General features: G+C 47.3%; 1 protein-coding gene across 1 annotated transcript in view; it reads left to right on the top strand.

Annotated features, from left to right (window-relative positions):
* Csmd2 (CUB and Sushi multiple domains 2) overlaps window positions 1-23,338 on the top strand; it is a 552,860-nt gene that overhangs the window by 383,024 nt on the left and 146,498 nt on the right. Inside the window, exons 20-22 of the mRNA XM_035438911.1 lie at window positions 4,381-4,596; window positions 5,727-5,915; window positions 11,433-11,602. Coding sequence (XP_035294802.1) covers window positions 4,381-4,596; window positions 5,727-5,915; window positions 11,433-11,602 — 575 coding nt within the window. The remainder of the gene's footprint in view (window positions 1-4,380; window positions 4,597-5,726; window positions 5,916-11,432; window positions 11,603-23,338) is intronic.

Below are 23,338 nucleotides of genomic sequence, written 5' to 3'. Positions count from 1 at the left end.
TGAGAGACAACCACCTTTGGCCATCCGTCCTCAGTAGGCCAATTAAGGGAATAAAGTCTTAGTGAAAAGCACAACAGAGAGATTTCTTCAATGTGAACACATTGAGAAGAGGGACAAAGATGTCCATTCTCTTTCTCTCTCTCTCTCTCTCTCTCTCTCTCTCTCTCTCTCTCTCTCTCTCTCTCTCTCTCTCTCTCTCTCTCTCTCTCTCTCTCTCTCTCTCTCTCTCTCACACACACACACATCACACACAGAGAGTAAGTGAGTTCACCACTACTCCATGTCTATCTTGGGAGTCCTAACAAGAGATATGCAATCCTGGGCCAGGTTTTGTCTCATCCATCACCATTATCTTAGCTCCAGTCTCTACTGCAAGATGACCAGTCCTCAGAACTGTGTGAGGTCTCTTTCCTGGAGACAAGCCCCAACTCTGGCTAACGTCACAACTTCAGCCCTTTCCTTCTCCCCAAATGGCATCCATTCCCTCAGCATGATCAATCCCCCAGAGTGCTCTGTCTCGATAGTGTGTAGCCAAAGAGAGGGCCACAGTATGTCTTTGGGTTATATAGGGGTGGGGTGGTGAAGGGAATTAGCATTGCAGGGTCTATAGAATGTGACCTTGAAGAGACCTCAGTGTTTCTGGGAAAATGGGGTTCCCTCTTTGGGTCTTAATATCATTAATAAAAGAATTTAAAGGCAGACTCAGAAGCTTGAGGACAATTTTATTAAATTTCAAGGATAAAAGCAACCGGATGGGCAAGATGCAAATCCAGGAGGCAGCTGCCCGGAGGAGGGGAGTGAGAGGGGGAGAGGGAGAGAAAGTTGTGTCTTTTAGGTGTGGAGGTCAGAAGCAGTGAGGCAGCCCAGAGTGTGTGTCAGAGAAAGCAGGCTTGGGACTACAATATGAGTTCACAGGGCACAGGTTCGCCGGCTCTAGTGACCAGGGCTCTTGTGCCCCAGAACAAAGGATTGCACTGAGATACTTGGTTAGAAATAGAAATAGAGACAGCTTACCAAGAAGGAAAAAGCAATTCCAAGAATGGAAGTGGACTGAAAAAAACATCCCCAAAGCATCAGGCTACATTGTACAGAGCCCTTTATAACTGTTCATAGTCCCTGCTTCCTCCCCACCCCCTCCCCACCTGTCTGTAGCAACAGCCCTCCCCCCCACCTCGCCCCCGACTGTTCTGTTACTTGAAGCCTGCTTCAAGGTGAGGAAGGGCTTCCAGGCACCCTCTGCAAATGGACTTCTTTGATGTGTTAATCTTGGCATTTTAGCCTCTAGTCCCTGTCCTCATGCCACACCAGGAATGGCCTCTCCTAACCCAAAAGGTCACCTGGGGACCTGGAGGCCAGATCACCTGCTGGGTCCCTGCTGTGTGCCAGGACTTCACCAGGAGCTTAACTGTGTGGTTCTTCCCTTGTGCCTCACCCTGGGGACTAATTGCCACCTGGGAGGAGAGTCTGCCAGTCACCTACTGCAGCTGAGGAAGGAACTTGCAGAGGGACCCAAGCAGCTTTGGCTGCTGCCCATCCACCTGGGCACAGACAGGTGATCCTTGCAATTTGTGCCCTGTGCAGTAGCTCACGCTACTGGATGCATCTGTCGAACCAAATAGGATTCAAACTCCAACTAGTACAACATCTATCTCTATGACAATGTCTTCATTTCTTCACAATGGCCAAAAAGCCCCAAGCAGTCAGCACAGCTGGGACACCTGAGGGTTTCAGCTGGGTTTGCTCATCCCCAGATTCCCAGCCAAATGTTTACTCCCCAGGAAAGGCTGTGTTTGCACGCTGGAGGATCAGGGGCAGGCTGGTGTCTCATCAACCTATTTCTGCGGGTTATTGTGTCTGACCCACCTGTTCCCTCCATGCTCATACCTGTTTGCCAAGGGCGGTACCTAGCCCCCCTGGTGGACCCCTCCTGTGCTTTACATGAAGGAGTCCAAGCATATTTGCTCACACTCCCCCACCCCTTCTTTCCTTCACTGAATCAGATCTTTTTCAGCACTAAGCACCAGGCCCAGGGCTTGGTAGGGACATAGGACCTTTATCCTTAAATATATTGGTACTTGGGTGTATCTTGGTTACCTAGACATGGAGTATTTGCAAACCACCACCTCTAGCCCCATCACCTCTGCTGATTTCTGTCTTCCCAGCTCTCATAGAAACCCAGACATTTGGGGATCCCCAGCTCCTTCCACTCCACGGGGAGGCAAGAACATGAAAGCATTTAAAAATGCTTTCCTTGGGGGCTTGGATCCATCCACCATTTACCAGAAGTGCGACTGTGACCACGATGCAGCAGAGGTGGCTCTTTTAGGTGCCTATTGGCCGGTGGGACCTGCTTAGCATGCAGACTGTGGCCCAGTAAGTCTGTAGAGAAGCATTTCTCACAAGCTCCCAGGTGATGCCATACTGCAGGTCCATAGCCCACACACAGAATAGCAAATGGACCTTGTCACACTACACGGCCCTGAACGCACTTTGCTGATACAGAGACCCACACAAACAGAAGTCAGGGCAAACACAAGAGCTGCACTGGTTATTAGTATCCTTCTGGTCCATCACTTCCTCCCCAACCTCCATCTACCACCTCCTCTCTTCCTGGAGCCTGAGAGGCTGCATCCTGGAGTGGGAAGAGGAAGACAGAATTGCCTCTGCAGTCAGGTGGCCTGGGTTCAGCTCTGCTATCTATGAGGAGGACCTTGGCCAAATGACTTCATGTCTCCGTGCCTTCTTTTCCCCAGGGAATGAAATGGAGATGGAGCAGATCGCACCCACATTTTAGGGTAACTGGTTTCTACAGCTTCACTTCCAGCTGCTAAGTGCTGGCCTCAGAGCAAATAAAACAGGGGGAAAAAAGTGGCACCAGGGACTTAGAACTCACTGAAGGAGCATTATTGCTTTTACTTTGCCTCACACTTTTAACCCACCTTCCGAACTCTGACACTTGGTAGGTGCCATGGGTGTGTGTCCTTATGCATATTGACACAGATACGTCTCTGCTGTTGTCCAAGGATGCTCACATCTCTCCAACCCACACTCTCCAGTTCTCTTTGCTGCCTCTGCCCCGCCTCTATCCCACGTCTCATGTCACTTCTCAACCTCCACCACCCCTTCTCTGATGCTGTAAACTCTCCTAAACGTTCTAGTCCATGCTGATGGCTTCAAATGCCACCTTCTGCCGGTGACTCTCAGATCCATCACTGAAGTCCCACCCGAGTCCCAAACTCCTGAGTCTTCTCTCAGCTGCTCACTCAAAGCTTAGATGCACTGTTCTGCTGTCTGCTGCAGCTGCATGTCTTCACACAGAAGGTCTCCCAGCCACCCCTCTGTTCCCTTTGCATCACACCTGCCAATGCTGCCAGCCTGGGATCCCTTATCCACCTCCAGCTCTTGCCCCTGAAGCCAAGCCCCACTCCTGATCCATTGAGAACAGCCATCCTTGTAACTGACTTCCCTGCCTCCTCTCCTTCAACTCCATCCGCATGACCACCATCTTGCTGGCCTGTGCTGGAAGGGGACAGCTATCTTGTTGGCTCCAGTCAGGTGCCAGGTCTGCCCCCAGATTCAGGTCCAGGTGCTGCTCCTAAATATGCCCAGCTGTTGTGCTGTTCATGAGGCTCTGGACGCCACAGCTGTTTTGTGTCCTGAGATAGGCTGGTGTCCTAACAGGGACAATCTTCCTTGTCTTAGCCTATTGAATGACTACGCATCCTTCCAAGATCCAACTCAGGTATCCTCTTCTGTGTAAAGCTGTCCCCCACACCTCTCTTCCTGATACATGCTTTCATCAATTACTTATTTATGTGTGCATGTGTATGTGAGTACATGTATGAACACTGGTACACATGTGTGTGGAGCCAGAGGACAGCTTTGGTGTCCTTGCTTTTTGAGACAGGATCTCTTGCTGGCCTGGGGTTCAGAATGGGCAGGGCTAAGCTGGCGGGCCAGTGAACCGCAAGGGTCAGTCTGTCTCTGCATCCCCAGCTGTGGGATTAACAAGCCCAAACCATCACGAACATCTTGTTCACATGGGTTCTGGGGATTGAACTCGGGTCCTCACACCGAGCATTTGACTCACTGAGCCATCCCCTAGCCACTCTTCCTGCTGTAGACTGCTGTCTAGGCACCCATGGCAGACTGATCTGCAGCCATTTGTTTAACATGGGCTTCCCCTCCTCCTCCTCCTCCTCCTCCTCCTCCTCACCCTGGATCCTCACCCATCATACAGACTCCAGAAAGACAGTAAATGGCTGTGAGGCGATGCCAGAGATCAGCCACAACTGTCCCTCCCAAGTGCTGACCACCAGAATGAGATGCTTGTGTCTAGCCACCTGCCCACCCCAGCCTGGGCCTCTGCTCTCTCTGCAGGCGTGTTCTTCACCTTCCACACTTTCCACCTGGAGAGCGGCCATGATTACCTCCTCATCACCGAGAATGGCAGCTTCTCCCAGCCCCTGAGGCAGCTGACCGGATCACGGCTGCCAGCACCCATCAGCGCTGGGCTCTATGGCAACTTCACCGCCCAGGTTCGCTTCATCTCTGATTTCTCCATGTCCTATGAAGGATTCAACATCACCTTCTCAGGTAATGAGTGTGACTGTCCCTGGGGAAAAGAAACCAGGGGACCATTCTCTCTCTCCCTCTGTTGTAGCTCTCCTATCTCAGGATGAATTGGAGCCAGAGCTACTTAGCTTAAACACAAGGAAGAACTTCCCAGGAATGGCCTTGGCATGGATTAGTAGGTTCATTCTCTGACTCACTGAGCGTGACCACCCAGATGGCTGAACTAGAGGATTTCCTAGGTGCCTCTCCTGCTGCCCCTGCTTTGCAGTCTCCTCTCAATTCACTTCCACTGTTCCACAACCCCAGCAATCACAGAAAGAGTTGAAAATTAGTGTATCGGTGTTTTCAGTCTCATTTAGCATCAGCATCAATGCTAATTTCAGATTAATGTATATTTAGCTCAGTACTGGGGAATCCTGAAAAGAAAGCTCTTTCTTAGCATTCAGGGAGAAGACGGCTTTACTCCTGTCACCACTGTCCCCAGCACCCTCCTCCTGGTACTCAAAGGCCTCCTGCGTTAGCAGGACAGAGGTACTGATGGATTCCTCCTTGGATGTGTCTCAGCTCAGTCTCTTGCTGCCCTCTGCACAGAAGACCGAGGTCACCTTCCTGGCAGACCTGGCCAGTAGGACCTTCATCCCTACTATACAGGGCACTGGGCATCAAGAGAAGTCACTTTCATGCTGCCACTAAAGACATCATGCAGGTCCTTGGCCCATTGTGGCCACCCACCCTGTTTACTTCGAGAGGGACATTTGGAGTCAGGATCCTCGTGCAAGTTGCTTGAAGCAGAGTCACAGGCTCTGACCCCCCTGAAAATGGCTTATTGTGTCAATCTGGTTAGTGCCTAGAGAGAAAGTGCCATAGCATCTGCCACCCCCGGGACTTGGGGTTCAAATGGAACAGGAGGAACAAGGAGGGGAGAGAGGATCCTCAGAAGTCCTCTGTGGAGTAGTTCTCCAAAGCTCTGAGCCCCAGTGATGAGGGTTCCCAACATTTCTCTTGACCTCAGCGCTCAGGCTAACTCTTCCCCCACACTTGTTGAGGGCCAGCATGTTATAATCTCCTTTTTTCTTTCTGGTCCTTTCCCTGGTGCTGTGGCTGTCCCCAGCTGTCTCTACTTCTAACACCCCTACTGCCTTCCTTTGCAGAATACGACCTGGAGCCCTGTGAAGAGCCTGAGGTCCCAGCCTACAGCATCCGGAAGGGCTTACAGTTTGGTGTGGGTGACACCCTGACCTTCTCCTGCTTCCCCGGGTACCGTCTGGAGGGCACGGCCCGCATCACGTGCCTGGGGGGCAGACGGCGCCTGTGGAGCTCGCCTCTGCCAAGGTGTGTTGGTAGGTGGTCACGTGCTTTCATTCTGCTTCACTTAATGGGGTGGGCCAAATTTAGTTGAGTGGTATGAGGTGGAGGGCTGCACCCAACAGGGAGGCTAATGGGCCTGGGTTTGAGGATCAGCATAGTTACATTCAACTTTGGGGGATTATTGGACATGTAGCCTAAGTACCTCTGTAAGATACGGACGAACCTGCTCTAGGGACTGACCTGGCCTTTGCCAAGTAGCTCCAGTAGGCTCCAGTACGCTCACCCCCAGCCATTAGCTGGGGGCCTAGCAGAAGAGGAATAGCCTTTGCCGAATAAGAGTCCCAATCAAGCAGCAGATGGGTATCTGCTCTTGGAAAATCCCTAGAAAGCCCTCCACCCAGCCAGGAAGAGAGAAAGGCAGGAGCTATGATCATTTACAATGCACCCAGTCCAGCTTCTAGCTCCTGGCGGTGCAAAAAGTGAACAGCACAGAGAGGGATAGCCCCCAGCCCGAGTGGGGAACACACCAGAAACACACAGATATGTACTGTGTACTCAGTACTGAGAAGTACAGAGGAAAGTTAGTCAGCAGAGAAAGTGCCTGAGGGAGGCTGCTTTTTTGTGAAGGTGGGCAGGAAGGGCTCCTCTATTGAAGGGAAGAGATGGTGAGGAGCTAGGCATGAGGAGGTAGAGTGGCTAGGCCTCAGCCGTGAGGCTGCCGTGAGGGGCAGGTGGCAGAGGAACCAGAGATGATGAGGACTGGGAGTGGGCAGGATGTTGGCACTAGGTTGGCCTATATTCTTGCCAGAGTCCAGAAGAAGGTTAATCAGGGCTCTGGGCCCAGAGGGAGTGAGAAGTATGGTGACAGCCTAGGAGCTGGGGACAGTTGCTACTGTGGGTGGTTTATACGGCTGGAGGCCCTGTTTGCTCAATGCTCTCAGTGCAGGGGTGAGTAGAACATGGGGTGAGTTAGTCAAGCGCTCATCATGCTCTCAGGTAGCCACAGAGCTCGGAGACAATGTACGAAACAGATTGAAGTAGCCCCACATGCATTAAGACAGGAGCCAATATCTCAAAAGCCCATGTGGTGCGAGGGGTGTGGCTCAGCGGTAGAGAGCTTCCCTGGCATGCAGGCAGTCCCTAGTTCAATCCTGAGGTGGGGAGGGAGAGAGAGAGAGAGAGAGAGAGAGAGAGAGAGAGAGAAGAGAGAGAGAGAGAAGAAGAAGAAGAAGAAGAAGAAGAAGAAGAAGAAGAAGAAGAAGAAGAAGAAGAAGAAGAAGAAGAAGAAGAAGAAGAAGAAGAAGAAGAAGAAGAAGAAGAAGAAGAAGAAGAAGAAGAAGAAGAAGAAGAAGACAGGGAGGGGAGAGGAGAGGAGAGGGAAGGAGAACAAAACAAAAGACAGAAGAGGTCTCAGGGGATAACTCATTGAGCAAAGTGCTTGTTTTGCAAATATGAGGACACGAGTTCAATCCCCAGCACTCACATAAAAAAGCCAAGCATGGTGGCTCATATTTGGAACCCAGCACCAAGAAAGCAGATTCAAGTGTATCCCCAGGGCTGGCTGTCCCCCGCAGCTTATTATCTTGGCAAGCTCAAGGTTTTTTTGGACCCTGTCTCAAAAATAAAACAAGGTGGACAGTACAGCTGACGTTGTCCCCTGGTTTCCACATGTATACCCACACAAGTGCACAAGCACACAAAAACAAGAAAGAAGAGGAAAAGCAAAAAGCAATCAAACCCATGAGGTCAGTCCTGCTCTGGGCAACTCCATGGGGCCCAGGACTCTGCAGAGGACAACTGACCAGGCTGTCAGGATGAGCCGTACCCTACGGAACAGGCACATAGATCAAGGTCACATCTCTGCTCTGCCAATTACCAAACCTTTAGCACCACCAGGCCCTTCTGCCTGGCTTCCTCATTTGTAAAATGGAGATAACCACATCTGACTCATTCTAGATGAGACGACATCGTTTCCATAAGCCAGGGGGAACCACATAATTGTCATTTTTCCAATAACATTTTTATCATTTTCTTTATGGATTAATGACTTGTCATTACTTTGTCAATAATCTTTTACAAATCCAGATGGGAGAAGCACTCAGACAAAAAAAAACTGCAACAGAACTCACCCTGGGGAAGGTCAATTCAGACTGACCACCAACAGCTGCCCTCACATCGAGAAAACCCCCTCCATTAGGGGCTTGGGGTTCCTCCCATGGGATTCTCCAGGCCCCCAGATGCTCCCTCACCCTCACCAAAGCTCCCGCCTCGCCAGTCTCATTACACCAACTCATCCTTTAACTCATTATTCCAATTACTGTTTGTTCATGACACCACACAATATTTTCATTATTACATTTGTCTTCTGTTTCACATGGCATTAATAACGCAGCAGCAATTATAATCACCTCTAATTACAACCAGCCCTGCAGCAGAGATTCCTGCCAGAGTTATGGTGGGCCTGCCCACCCGTGGGGGCAACTCACTTGCCACCTTCACTGTAGATGTCACTTAGATGATTTAGCCCACTCTATGCCATCAGGAACATTCCCAGCCAGGGAGGATACAAATAGCCCTGAGCTCTAATTCACAGTGTGACAGGGTGACCCAACCCCTGACCTCAGGGGCTCCTGCATTTGATGTGGTAGAGACAGGCTTGACCCTGGGAGGGGAACCCCAGTCTACAACAAGAGATGTGGTCCTGTCCTTGGAAGACTCAGAGTGATAGAGAAGACCTAACCCTCTGCCTCAGGAGCCCCAGACTGATGGATAAGATACAGCCCCTGCCCTTACCGAGACCTCATCTGACAGGGGCAACAGATGTCTGAATCAGCAGCAGCACTTCCCTGGGCATATGCCTGTTTGTTTTTCTGGAACACTGGTTTGTTTCCATTTACGCCTGTGTCTGGCTTCCCATGGCATCTGCTCATCTCCCCTACCTCTTTGGAAACTCTCCCAGAAACAACTGTAACATCCCTTCCCTCTCTTGTCCCTTCTCTGGTACCTAGAACCATGCAAAGCTCTGGCAGTGAGTCAGGACTTTGTCACTGGGTAGGGACTGGCAACAGATGAGGAGAGCAGTCCTGCATCCTTTCTTACATCCGCCCTGGGTGTGTGGGGGAAATGGGAGGGTCTCACTCAGTTGGAGGTGGAACCGAAAGTTGGTGCGCAGGAAGCTGGGGCTGGGAAGGCAGTCTGGAATTCTGCCAAAGGCCATGTTTGAGGAAGCCAGATGTCACGAGCTGGCCATAGGGCAAGGGGCTTTAGGAACAGTAAGGGCACTGTGATCCTGGATAGCTAAGAGTGTCCCTAAGACTCCTGACAGTCCAGAGCAGAGAGGACTCCATGCCTAGTAGAGGAAGACAAGCTGGAATCCAGAGGAAGAATTGGAGTGAAGACCCACGGTCTTGATCATGCCCTCTGTGTTCACCTGTTTGACACATCAAACCTTACACATTTATTTTCTAGTCTCAGGAGGACACTCTAACAATCCAGATAAAGAGCCCAAGCTTCAGAGAGCTGATACAACTTCTCTGCCTCCAAAGCCTGTCCATCCCACTCACCTCATGCCCCTGCCTTGATAGAGACGGTAGGGCACCGAGGCAGATACACCGGGACATGGTGTTAAACTGTGCCCGGCCCCAGCTTAACTGAACAGCTTCTTCAAGCATGGTCCTGGCCCTCATGTAGCTCAGGGTTAGGGTAGGGGATGAATGCAAATGACAGGCAAGCAGGGAGCAATTTGGCAGGTGCTGTGAACAGGGAGTTACAGAGGAGAGCCCCCCTCAAGCTGTACCCTCATCTAAGGGCACCCAAAGCAGTCTTGAAACATGCTTGCTGAAATTATCAGCAGCTGCTCCCCCAGGGTGTCTACCCACCTTGTCCCTTCAGTTTTATGTCCTAGTTTGGCACCTTCCTCTGATACTTCATCATTCTGCTCACCAGCTGAGTTCCAAGCACTCAAGGCACCCTGTCTCCATCAAGATAAACAAACAAGATCCTATTCAAAGTCTTGGGAAAGTAAAGCAGAGACTAGAATAGGGGCCTGGGGCCAGAGCCCATTGAAAAGTAGAGACTTGGTAGTGGGACACAGCCACCACCTTCAAAGAATGAAGAGAAGCTTTGGGGACAAAGACTCAACTCTGAAGGTCTCCATGTACCCTGTGGGTGTCATCTACCACACTCCCAGCTTAGGGCACCTAGATCTGGCTAATGGCCTCTTGGTAGACTTGAAGGTCCTTCCAGCCAAGAGTAAGGGCACAGAGCAGCAGCAGGGGAAAGCAAGCATGCCACCAACCACCACGGAGCCATGCTCCAAGCCTCCCATCTGTCCAGACATGTAATGAGCCTGCCATCTGGACTCCTCTTTCCACCCTTCTGGAACCTGACTATTTTTAGCCCCGTGTCTCTACTGAGATTGGTGTGTGGCTGCATTCTTCCATTCATCCATTTATTTGGCAAACGTTTCTCTTATAGAGACGGGCCTTGGAAATGTACAGCTTCTTCAAGCATGGCCCTGGCCCTCATGTAGCTCAGGGTTAGGGTAGGGGATGAATGCAAATGACAGGCAAGCAGGGAGCAATTTGGCAGGTGCTGTGAACAGGGAGTTACAGAGGAGAGCCCCACGATCAGTGACCCTAGAGAGCCTACTTGGAGCCTTGCCCCCAAGTCGGAGCTAGCAGACACTGCCCATGTGTAGAAGAGATGAAGCTGTAACAATCCCCCAAAGAACCCTAAGACATTGGAGGAGATGGAAATATTAGCAAATCAAGTAGAATGTGATGCTTGCTATAAATACAGGCCTGAGGATAGTAGGAAAGACAGTTTCTGGAGGACAGGAAAGAGATTTCCAGAGGTAAGGTGGTTTTATTGGCTGACAAATGAAGCAGAGTTTCGATAGGCTTGTGCTAAAAATTTCTCAGAGCCCTAGAGCCCCTAACACAGGCCCAAGGAGCTGGCATTCCCAGGCCATCCTCTTTCTGAATTGATACCAGCAAGCCCCGGAGTATGGGTTCCTGTGTCTACACTAGGGACGATGGCTTGTGCTTGCCCATTGGGTCTGGTGTTTGTGACTCTTAGCTAGGATGACCCTGGTAAAGTGGCTGTGGTGTTTTGTGTGCAAGGGTTAGCATTTGTAATTCATCCCATCCTAGATCCTATCTATGAGTATTAAAAGGTCTCCTCTTTCTAGGTAGGGCTGACTCTTTCTCTAGCATCCTTCTGTTGCTATGATACCATGCAAACAAGTGTGAGGAACCTTTATTGTGTTATAGTTCTTTATAAACTAACACAATGAAAGAGAACGACGGCTGGTGGTGTGTCTTCTATTTCTAGAGAAGAGACAAGCAGAGCAAGAAAGATGAAGAAGGCAGGCAGATTTGTGGATAGGCTAGTGCTGCTAAAAGTTTGGCAGGCAGTCCTGGAGGAAAACAGACAGATGGACAGGTGGGCAGGCAGACAGCCTTGTCACCCCTGTGAGGTTATGCAGAGCCGAAACCAGCATTTTGTGTGAGTGGGTTAATCTGTGGATGTTACGATTGTCGTTCCAGCGGAGTGTGGGAATTCGGTCACGGGCACTCAGGGCACTTTGCTGTCCCCCAACTTCCCTGTGAACTACAACAACAATCACGAATGCATCTACTCCATCCAGACCCAGCCGGGGAAGGGGATTCAGCTTAAAGCCAAGGCATTTGAACTTGCTGACGGAGACCTCCTCAAGGTAATGACAGTTGACTTCATGCAGTGTGTAGGTAACCACGTGCAGGGTGTGGTTACTTCCCCATCTACCCCTTTGTGGGGGTGTGACCCAAGCCTCCTCCTTCTGCCTGAGTCCTGATGGGAAAAAATGAAGCCCGAAAGGGAGGGGCGTGTGACATTAGCATTTGCTTAGGAACTGTCTGCTCTCACAGATGAGAGTTAACTGCATGCTGAAACAGTGGGAGATAACTCAGTCGGTCAATGCCTGCCGTGTAAGCATAAGAAGTTTGGATCCTCCACCCCCATGAGAAAGCCCAGCATGGCAGGCAGAGCTGTAATTCTGGCTGCCCCGTCTAGCCAGTCAGTAAGTTCTAAGTTCTGTGAGAGACCCTGGCTCTAAAAATACTTGGAAAAGCTACAGAGGAAGACACCTAACAGCAACCCCACACAAGTACATACACACCTGGGCATCTATGAAACATGCTCTTGCACATATACCACACCACACACACAAATGCATACACATAAAAGTGTACTTGTACACACACAAAATACACACACACTCTTTAAAAAAATAGTGATGAACTCAATTGGAGCAGTCAGTGGGTCAGATGTTTCCATTGTGGTCTGTGGTAATTTTAGTATAATTGGCCCCCATAAGCTCAGAGGCAGTGGCACTAATACTAGTTGTGGCTTTGTTGGAATGAGTATGGCCTTGTTAGCGGGAGTGTGTCACTGTGGAGATGGGCTTTGAGGTCTCATGTATGTCCAAGCCATGCCCAGTGTCTTAGATCACTTCCTGTTGCCTACGGATCAAGATGCAGGGATCTCAGCTCCTTCTCCAGCACCATGTCTGCCTACACACCACTATGTCACAGCATGGTGATGATGGACTAAACCTCTGAAGATGTAAGTCATCCCAATTAAATGTTTTCCTTTATAAGAGTTGCCATGGTCATGGTATCTCTTCACAGCAATAGATACCCTAAGACATGGATCATGACTTTAAATCTGAACAATTAAGAGATTATAGAACGTGTGTGTGTGTGTGTGTGTGTGTGTGTGTGTGTGTGTGTGTGTGTGTATCCTAGTTTTATTTTTGTTGTTTTGTTTTGTTGTCAACTTGACACAATCTACAAGACTAACTTGCAGGCAAGCCTATGGAGCATTTTCTTACTTGCGGGATGTTGACCCATCCCACCTTGGATAATGCCTCTGTGGGACAGGCAGTACTACCATGTGTACAAAAGCAAGCTGAGCAGCTCATGGAGAACAAGCCAGTAAATAGCATTCCCCCATGGCTTCTGTTGAGTTCCTGCCTCCAGGTTTCTGCCTTGAGTTCCTGTCTTGACTTCCTTCAGTAATGGACTATGATGTGGAGGTGTAAGATGAAATTATTCCTCCCCAAGTTGCTTTTGGTCATGGTGTTTTATTACAGCAATAGAAATCCTAACCAAGACAATGTGGTGTATATATATATAATATATATATATATATATATATGTATGTATATAGTAACACACTGTGTGATATGTGTGAATACACATTTATGCATGTTGTATATAGTGTCTGTGTACATGTGTATATAGATATATGTATATAGTGCCTGAGTACATGTTTTGCATATAGTGTATATGTAAGTGCATGTGTATACATGTTATGTGTATGGTATGTGAGTACATGCTGTGTGGACATGTTGTGTTCATGAATACATGTGTGTAGTGTATGTGTGGGTACATGCATGTATGTTAGGTGTGTACATGTTTGTGGTGTGATGGTTATGTGTGTACATGTGTATGTGTGGTACATATGTGTACATGGTTGGGATGTTAGTGTGAACATGTGAGTACCTGATGTGTGTGTGCACACATTTTCTTACATACGGTTCCACATATGAATCTGTGTGTCCTATCCAGTTCCTCTGCTCACTTGTGTCTGCACCATGTGTCAGCATGCTTTGAGCACATGTACTTGCATATGCCTTGGGCACGCAGTCGCATCACTGTGCTGTGACAATGGCCCTGAGTGTCAATAGGCTGAAGGAAGTGAGCTCATTAGGGAAGGAAATGGCAGGACTGGGGTGATAGAGGGTTACTATGAGCCTGAGAGACATCTGTCTGGGATTTCTTTGTGTGTACTTAAGTGGCTGTTGCTGAGAATGTGAAGGGTATTCATGTGTGGGTAATAAACAGTTGGACTTGGAGAATGTACTAAAGAACGGCAGTAATAAAATGGATTATACAGAAAACATCACCCAGATTTAGTCATTTTCATCCTAAGCCAAGGAACTTTACTAGCTTATCCTAATATGATTTCATTCTCAGCAGCTGGAGAAATATTAACATGAGGAGCAACTGAAGGCCATTACTCTGGGAAGTATAAAGAAGGGCCATTAAATGACTGTCATGTTTATGTACAGTCGGTACACTGACCCATCGCTGGAGCCTGTGCGCCCTCTCTCTCTCTCTCTCTCTCTCTCTCTCACACACACACACACACACACACACACACACACACACACACACACAAACACACAACCTGAAATCACTGAACCACCTGGAAGAATGGTTCTCAACTGTGGCTGTAACCCCCTTGGAGGTTGAACAAGCCTTTCACAGGGGTCACATACCAGATAACCTGTTTATCAGATATTTACATTATGATTCATAACAGTAGCAAAATTACAGTTATGAAGTAGCAATGAGATAATTGTATGGTTGGGGGTCACCACACCATGAGGAACTGTATTAAAGGCTCTCAGTGTTAGGAAGGTTGAGAATCACTGCTCTAGAGCAAGCTTCTGGATAAGGGAAGACAAGGTCCCCAGGAGATCAGGATGGCATTGTTTGTCTTTCTTCCATCCTAGCTCTTCTCTTCAGGACTCTTTAACCTCTTAGAAAGATAACAAAACTTTTAAGATTCAAACTGTCAGTAAAAGCTTCCCAGGTGGGATTCAGAGCTGCCCTGAAACCACAGCTACACCTGCCATACCTGCCAGTTGGTTGACCTCAACACAGCTAGCTGTGCAAGAAGCCCAGAGCATGAGAGTTGCCCTCAGTGACCTCTGCCCCTTGCCTTAGTGCAGCTGGCTCATCTTCCACGCTGCTGGTATGTTTCTTCCCTGTGCTTCCAAAGTTAACTGCCGCACACTGGAGCAGACCTGCCTATCTGTCACCAACTCCACACTTGACTTGTCTTCCAAGGTAGTGTTGATGTGTTTCATGCAATTGACTGATCCTTCAAACCTAAGGACTTGTGTTTCTGACCTGGCATGTTCTCCTGCATATATGACTCCTGACCTGGTCATGACCCTAACAACTAAAAGTTCCCCCAGGTTTGGATTCATCCACATGTTCTGGTTTGTTTCCTGTTGCCACCTCACTCTTTTTGATATGGTCTCTGTCATTGATCTTCCTGCCACCCTGACATGAGCAAGAGAGGAGGGGCTTTAAACTACAATAGCACAGAAAGACAACTCCCAGATCAAGATATCAGAAGAAACACATGCACATACGGCAGCCTGCACAGGTTCCATTAGGATAGCTAAAGGCAAGTGAAGAAAGATGGTCTCGGCCCTGAAAATCAGGCAAAGATACCTTTCCTATACAACTTAAAAGAAGTTTTTCCATAGAAATACAGGTTTATTCAGTTCTCAGTTCTAGAGGCCTAGAGGATGTAGTAAGCCCAGGGATATGGTGATGCATCTGAGGACAGCTTCCTTGCTTCCGTGTTGTAACATGGTGAGGGCATCCTCTGATAATTCCCAACTTGTGAATTAAGTATCATAGATCCCAGGGGAAGGCTTGGGAGATGGCTCAGTGGGTACAGTGCTCCCACACAAGCATGAAGACCCACGTTTGACCAATACCCATGCAAAAAGTCAGGCATGAGGGAATAGGCTTGTGAAACCAGCACTGTTGAAGTGGAAGCAAGGGGACCCAAGACTCTCTGGTTAGCCATCTTAGCCTAGTCATTGAGCTACACGACCTAAAAAGACTTATACCAGAGATCACGGCACATGGCTCCTGAGGAGCAATACCCAAGATTGACCTCTGGCCTGTACACACATGGACACCCCCATGTGCTCACACCCATATCCACCCACCCACACCCACATAGACATACGTTAAATAAAAGGAGAATCCATGCACAGCAGAAAGTAAGGCCATTGCTGGGGACAAGATCTCAATCCTCCGAACTCTTCAACATGAGCACTAGGTTTGAGAGACAACAGAGCCCCGATTCTATCCTGACATGCCATCCTGGCTTTTGTTGATACTCCAGGGAAAGATCAAGAGTTGCCAGGCTCATTAGAAAAGGGGGGCCACCATCCCCAACACCACTCCACTGGAAATGCTTCTGAATGCTGGAGCACCTTTGGGCACAGCTCCTTTGCTCCCCCTTAGAATGTAGAGGGTGTTCATATTCTCCATTTCCATTCTCCCTCTGCAATGGTGTGCCAACAAGGAAATTAACCAGATATGTGTGAATATTCAGCAGATAGGAAGGGGACCTGTCTGAGGGATCAGAGCTAATTGCCCCTCTGTTTGCCACAGAGAACAGAAACATGCTTTTAAAGCTCCTAATTGGTATTCTTCACAGGAGTTGAGAGAATATTGTATTTATGGCACAAAATAGGCAATAATGAAAACAGAGCTATCTCCGATGAGGGAAGATTTGATGGCGATGAAAAACATGATCATCCAATTAAAACGCCGGATGGAGACAATGGAGGGTGGTGGTCACACAGAAACATGAAATCCGCTCGTTACAGGACGCTCTTAAGGAGGTCTCCATGTCTCGAGAGGAAATGAAGAAGGGGATTCTTTCATATTAATGAAATGTTCAGTCAATCCACAATAGAACTTGATGTGCCAAATAACATGGCTACTAGAAAAGTGTATATATATATATATATATATATATATATATATATATATTAATAAATTTAGTCATTGTGGGAGCTTCCATGGAAAATTCTAATATACCTCTGTGAGTCTCTGACATATCGCCCACATGAAAAAATAAATAAGGGCTTGGTGACTTGAATAACATGACAGAATAAACCCAAAGAGAGAAGAAAGACATCTGTGTGTCTGCTTGCTTATGTTGGAGAGTCTCCAGGTGTAGCCCCCAGACTCTCCATCTTCTTGCCTCAGCCTCCCACATGCTGGGATGGCAGGAATATGTATACCCAGACTGGAAAAGATAGTTTCAAAGGAAGAGCAGAAACTGGGCATAGTGATTCAAGTTTGTGATTCCAGAGCGGGGAAATGAGCAGGAAGAGTGTCATGAGTTCAGGGACAGCCTCAGCTACCCAGTGAGTTCCAGGCCAACCTGAGCTACACGATGAGAACCTGTCTCAATCGATCAATCATCAGTCAGTCAATCAATGAAATCAGGAAGTTGCTAGGGAGAAACTGGCAGTATACTCACATGGACATACCCCCGTAAAGACACACATAACCACACAATTAAAATACTTTGAAAAGCACTAATATTAGAGAATGAAAACCCAAATAAACAAGATACCTTTTTTTGCAAACTGAAAACCCCTGTATCACCTCCCCAAAGTCCCAGGCCCAACCCACCTCACAGATGAACCCTGCAGAAATCAAGCTGCTCCAGAAATAAGAAAAAATAAAGATCCATCTCCCAATTCACGTTTATCAATGGCACAGGTGTTAAAGAAAGGGATGGTGGCTCCCAGAGGCTGGAGGAAGGGGCAGTGGGGTGGCAGGTGATGGGCAAATGTGCAGAACCTCACCTGGGTAGAGGACTAGGGCTTTGTCTTTGGGATCTGTTGCATAAAGGTGGTGGATAGGGTGCATATTACAGAATGCATATTCCAAACTCACACAATAAGGAATGATAAGAGAGGCTGGAAAGGCCGTTCATTCAGCAAAGTGCCTGCCACACAAGCATGAGGACCTGAGTTCGGATCCCCAGAGCCACATAAAAGCCAGACTCATCTCACTGGAGTGTATCTGCAGTCCCATACCAGAAGGCAGAAAGAGGGAGACCCTGGCACTTGCTAGCCAGCCCACCTATCCAAATCAGTGAACTCCAGCTGTCAGTGAAAGTCTCTGTCAGAAAGAGAGGGGAGTGGGTCATTGAAGTGATGAGTATGCTAATTAGCTTTATTTAATTTTTCACTATTTATAAATCCTAGCATCACTCTATATTCCACACAGATGTAACTTGTCAATACAATTTGTAATGTAAAAACTAAAAATTAAAAGATAAAAGCAGAAGCATGGACCTATTATGCCACTCTTATTTATGATTGTTGAGCTAAAAACCCCTGGACAATATAGGATAGAATCCAGCAGCATGTCAATACAAAGATAGCAAAGCAGGCAGGATCCAAGACTGTTAGGCTGTGTCTACCCAATAGGAAAACTCTCGATGTTACTGTTTAGAGTGCCTGCATGAGATTGCCAGTGTCTAGGTAAAAACTCTTTAAACATTGAGAATTTCTTGTGTTTCAATCTAAAAATCCTAGGAATAGGTTAGAAGAAAGGGAGGAAGAGAGGGAAGGAGGGAGGGAGGGAAGGAGGGAGGGAGGGAGGAAGAAAGAGAGAGGGGGAGGGAGGAAGAGAGAGAGGAAAAGAGAAAGGGGAAAGGGGAGAGAAAGAGAGAAAAGAAAGAAGGTAGGATGGAAGGAAAGAGAAAGAGAGAGAGAGAGAGAGAGAGAGAAAGAGAGAGAGAGAGAGAGAGGGCCATGTTACTACATGCCCAAACATCCTGTGATGAAAGCTGATCCCCAGTCAGAACTCTTAAAAGATTCTTTAAAAAACAAACTAAGAGTGGAACCTTCCCAACAGGTTAGCAGAAAGGCCCTTCCAGACACCACAATAAGCATTAGGTTTAATGGGAAATTTTCCAGCAGGTTTCCAGGCAGCTGAGCGACAAGACCAGTGGCCGTGCCACTGCCGACCGTTCTCAGCATTATGCTGTGGATCCAAGCCATTGCAGTTAGACCCAGACACAACAAAGGAAGCCATAAAAATTAGAAAGGAGAGCAGAAAATTGTCTCGTTTATTTAGAAGACACAAATGATTCAACTGCTAAGCCATCAGAACCAACAAGACATTTCAACAAAGCAGCTGGTGTTTCTGTAACCAATTAAAACACGTAATCAGGAGAATAAAATTCTCATTTGTTATTGGGGCAAAAACTGGAAAACGTCTAGAAATATGCCACACACACACACACACACACACACACACACACAGAGAGAGAGAGAGAGAGAGAGAGAGAGAGAGAGAGAGAGAGAATCTTTACAAGAAAATTATAAAACTTGATATTAAAAGAAGACAGAACTATAACAAATGTGGGGTAATGCCCACGGGGGATATGAACTGGAAGTTCACAGAAGGGTGGTAGGATTGTTTGTTGGTCAGCAAACAGTCACCCCCGCTTAGTCAAAGTGGTGATCTGGGAAAGTTAAATGAAAATGTGATTCTGTGCCACATCCATAAAACTGGAAAAGAGCCTAACTCAGCCTGAGAACACCGAGCATTGGCTTGAATATAAAGCCAGGGACGAGACTAGTGTAAGGTTGGGCAGCATCCTGCTTTGGGAACAGTCTGGTGAAATCTGACGTGAGGGAAGGTGAGGACTGCCCAGCAGGCAGCTTCTTTGTTCTGGAGGAACTGAAGCTCACATGTGCAAGCAGACACACAGACGTGTCTACAGAAATGCTGCTTACATCCGTCATCCGATGTGGAAAGTTCTGCGCTTAGAGGGAGGTGAGCCAGATGTCCATAGATTGTCTCGGATTTCTCAGGGAGATATTCCCATCTCCTCTACAGACCAAAGAATTGGCCCATCAAATGGTAACCTCTTAGAAATAATTTTTAAGATTTACTTCCTGATAACAAAGGAAAATATAAAACCATCTAGGAATAAGTAGAGAGTCTTACTGTGATACAGTGACAACTTGGTCAGATGGAGTCATGCATCCAAAGATTTGATGCTATATCAGTGCTTTTTTTCTCAAATCAATCCATTTCATGCAACTCAGTTGGAATGACATGGGACTTTTCTTTGAAAGGAAATTGTGTCCCCCCCCCCTTTTTAAAGATTTTATTTATTTATTATGTATACAGTCTTGTGCCTGCATGCCAGCAGAGGGCACCAGATCTCATTCAAGGTGGTTGTGAGCCACCATGCGGTTGCTGGGAATTGAACTCAGGACCTCTGGAAGACCAGTCAGTGCTCTTAACCACTGAGCCATCTCTCCTGCCCCCTTGTTTCCCTTTTTTAATTTGGAAAATTCTTCAGTTTATCTACTATGGTAAATATGAGACAATTCTTTTTTAGAGGAAACAATTGGAAACTTCTACTGCACACTTAACAGTATTACAAAGCTACATACCTAAAACAGTGTGGGCAGAGCACAAGAAGGACAGACAAATGTGACAGAAGAGAAAATTCACAAGCAAATCCTCACTCAGGATCATACTGGAATTATGCAGGAGATACAGGTGGATTTAAAATGGTGGTGGTTGGGATGTTGACAAACAGGCTTTTGAACCCTAGAATGGCACACAGCTTTAATCCCAACACTCAGGAGGCAGAAGCAGGTGAATCTCTGTGAGTTTAAAGCCAGCCAGCCTGCTCTACATAACAAGTTCTAGGCTAGCCAGAGATACATTGTAAGACCATGTCTAAAATACAAAAACAAGCAAACAACTTACCCTCAAAGGTTTTGTTTTTTTGTTTGTCTGGTTGTCCGTTTGTTTTTTGCATGAGTAATGGACCGGGGGAAGGGTAGACTCTTGCATCATAAAAATAAATGCCGAATGGGTTTAGAGCAAAAATATTGGAAGCAAACACCATCTTTCTTATTTATGGTATTTGCTGAGTGTACCTGCCTCAGCATGTATTCTGAATGCTGGTAAGTAAATAATCATGCTGTAGATTGTGTTAATTTTGTGCTGGATATCCCTACAGCTATTTAAGTGCTGCTGTGGAAACTATTTAAGGACTTGAAAATGATATGCGCTGTATTAATGAAAGAGCTGATTACCATACGCATCTATAGTTGGATCTTGTTTGTGTGTCTGTACATATTCATATGTGTGTGGAAGTATGTGGAGACCAGAGGTCAATGCCAGGTACTTTCTCAGTCACTTCATCTCTCACTGATCCTGCAGCTCACCAGTTTAGACTGGTTAGCCAGGGAGACCTAGGGGGTCCTGTCTGCCTCCCCACTGCTGAGGTTACAGGCACATGCCACCACCGAGTTAACCAAATCAGTGGGAACAGAGCACAAGAATGACAGACTAAAGCAATAGAAGACCAAGTTCATAAACAAATCTGAGTTTATGGACCAACACAAATTTACATATGCAGTAAAGGTGGGTTTAAAATGGGAGAGAGGTGTTCTGTACACACAGGGTTTTAAGCCAGGGATGGTAACTCACACCTGAACCCTAGCTCTCATGGTTAAAACCTGGCCCTGTAGCACGGCTGCTGGGAGTCCAAACTCATGTCCCCATGCTTGAGAAAGAAGCATTTTACCCATAGAACCATCCTCCCAGACCCTCCTTTTTGCGTATGCACACACACACACACACACACACACACACACACACACACACTGCATAGAACACACAAGCCTGGGATGATCTCCATGGGAACATAACAGGTTCAGAAAGCTGTTATCTTTCCTTTGTGCTTTTCTTTTTTATACATTTTTCTGCAGTGAATATCTTATCATAATGATACAAATAACCTTTTGGTCCTTAATGGATTAGAACAATTTATGCTTTGAGATTAAGGAGAGAAACCCCACACCCGTCGTACTTATTAATTAACAATAATTTCTTAATACCACCATACAACAACCAGGGAATGTTGAGATCTCCAAATTATCTCATAAATGTCATCGTATATTTTTGGATTTACAGTTTATTTGAGCCAGGCTCCAAATAAAATCAGCATGCTGGATTTGCTGTCGGCTGCTTGTTAACATGTAGCTTTCCCTGTCTCCTTTCCTTTTTCTCATCTAGTTTATTTGCTGAGGAGTGCATCCATTTATTCAGTAGCATTTTCTAGATTCTGATTCTGATTTCTACCTGATAGGGGCATCATTTCATCTGAACTTCTGGCCTCGGTTTTCCCTATTAGGTGGAAATCAGATACAAAGGCTCAATTGACCCGATTTGTTCTTTCTAGGTGGGCACAACAACCGTATACACAGGGGTCTGCTCTCTGCTAAGGAGCACAGGGTGTCTGCTTTCTTGACATGATGTTGTGACTATTGATTGCTGATGTCTTGATCCACTAATTTCAACAGGTGTTTTCATGGTTTTTTTAAAAGAAAATGTTTTTATGGCTTTGCAGATAGCTCAGAAAGTAGAGAGTTTGTTGTGCAACCATGAAGATCTGAGTTTGAATCCTCAGAACCCATATAAAAGCTGCACGTGGTAGTATGTGTCTGTAATCCCAGGGCCCTTACTGCAAGATGGGATATGGGGACAGGAAAATTCTGGAAGCTCTCAGGCCAGCTTGCCTGGCACATGCAATGGCAGACAAGAGTGAATCTGGGTAAACAAGAAATCCTACCTCTAAGATGGAAGTCAGGAGTAACACCCAAGACTGACCTCTGGCCACAGCACCCACACCATGGCATGCGTGACCACGTGTACACACACACACACACACACACACACACACACCACACACACACACACCTTTTCAAAGAAGCTTTTTATAACAATTTGAACACGGCAGTGGGCTCAACTGTTTGTAGGGGTGTCATCTCAGACTGGAACCCCAGGATTCTGTTTGTATAGTCCAGAAAGGCATTGGGCTTCGGAAGCCTCAACAGAATTCTGCATTACACAGCACTGTTGTTAGCTGGAAGGATGACTTGGCTTCTGAGAAGGAAGGGTGGAAATATTGTTCCAATTTGCTGGCAGCTGGCACCACGTTGTGTGCTGTGCACAGACATCCATCTCCCACCCATAGATCCCATCTTTGATATTTACCAAAGTGCCAGGGGGCCTCTCACTCCATCACAACTTCTGTTGTTATTTGTACAACTATCTAGAAAGGAGCAGCCACCTCGAGACCTAGGGAGCCGGTTCATTATTCTAATGATTGCTGCCTTTGCCGGTACCCAGAAGTTCAGGGGACAGATGGGAATGAGGGAAGCCAGATGCCAGCACTATTCCCCCATTGGCAAAACCAGCAGAGTCTAGGCTGGAGCCCTCATTATGCCAGGAAGGGGCAGAGGCTTGGCCTGGGGAAAGACAGATCACCATAACATGGCGGTCATTTTTAACTACGTCCTGCTTGTGCCCCAGGGATCATGCCCGATAGAATAGTCAAGACAGGCCACTGCCACAGGCAGGCAGAACAATGACTGTATCATTTACTGGAAGGACAGGAGTGTCTGTTGAGTGAAGCACACATGCCGTGTGCTTTCAGCCTATCTGTCTATAGAAACAGATGGTTTGGGGAATCTAGCCACCCCAGCCTGGCCTCCCAAGGCTGCTGAAGGGTAAGCCGGCAGCATATGAGCACTGAGGAAACAAGCAGTCTGCACAGGACCGTTAGAGTAGCAACCAATTCCCAAAGACCAGAGAGACACTGGGCACAGCACTATCAGCACGGGGAAAGGCGCAACCAACTCAGCTCTGGCTCCACTTTGCCACCTTCTGAGCATCTGATAGCTAGCTACCTGCCTCTCCAGCAGCTGTTACTGAAGCTACACACAGGGACTGTGGGCTGCAGAGTGAAA

This window comes from Cricetulus griseus, chromosome 2, assembly GCF_003668045.3.
Source record: "Cricetulus griseus strain 17A/GY chromosome 2, alternate assembly CriGri-PICRH-1.0, whole genome shotgun sequence".
Taxonomy (NCBI): Eukaryota; Metazoa; Chordata; class Mammalia; order Rodentia; family Cricetidae; genus Cricetulus; species Cricetulus griseus.
The sequence above is the reverse complement of the archived record's forward strand: the minus strand, read 5'-3'. Positions and strand labels throughout refer to the sequence as shown.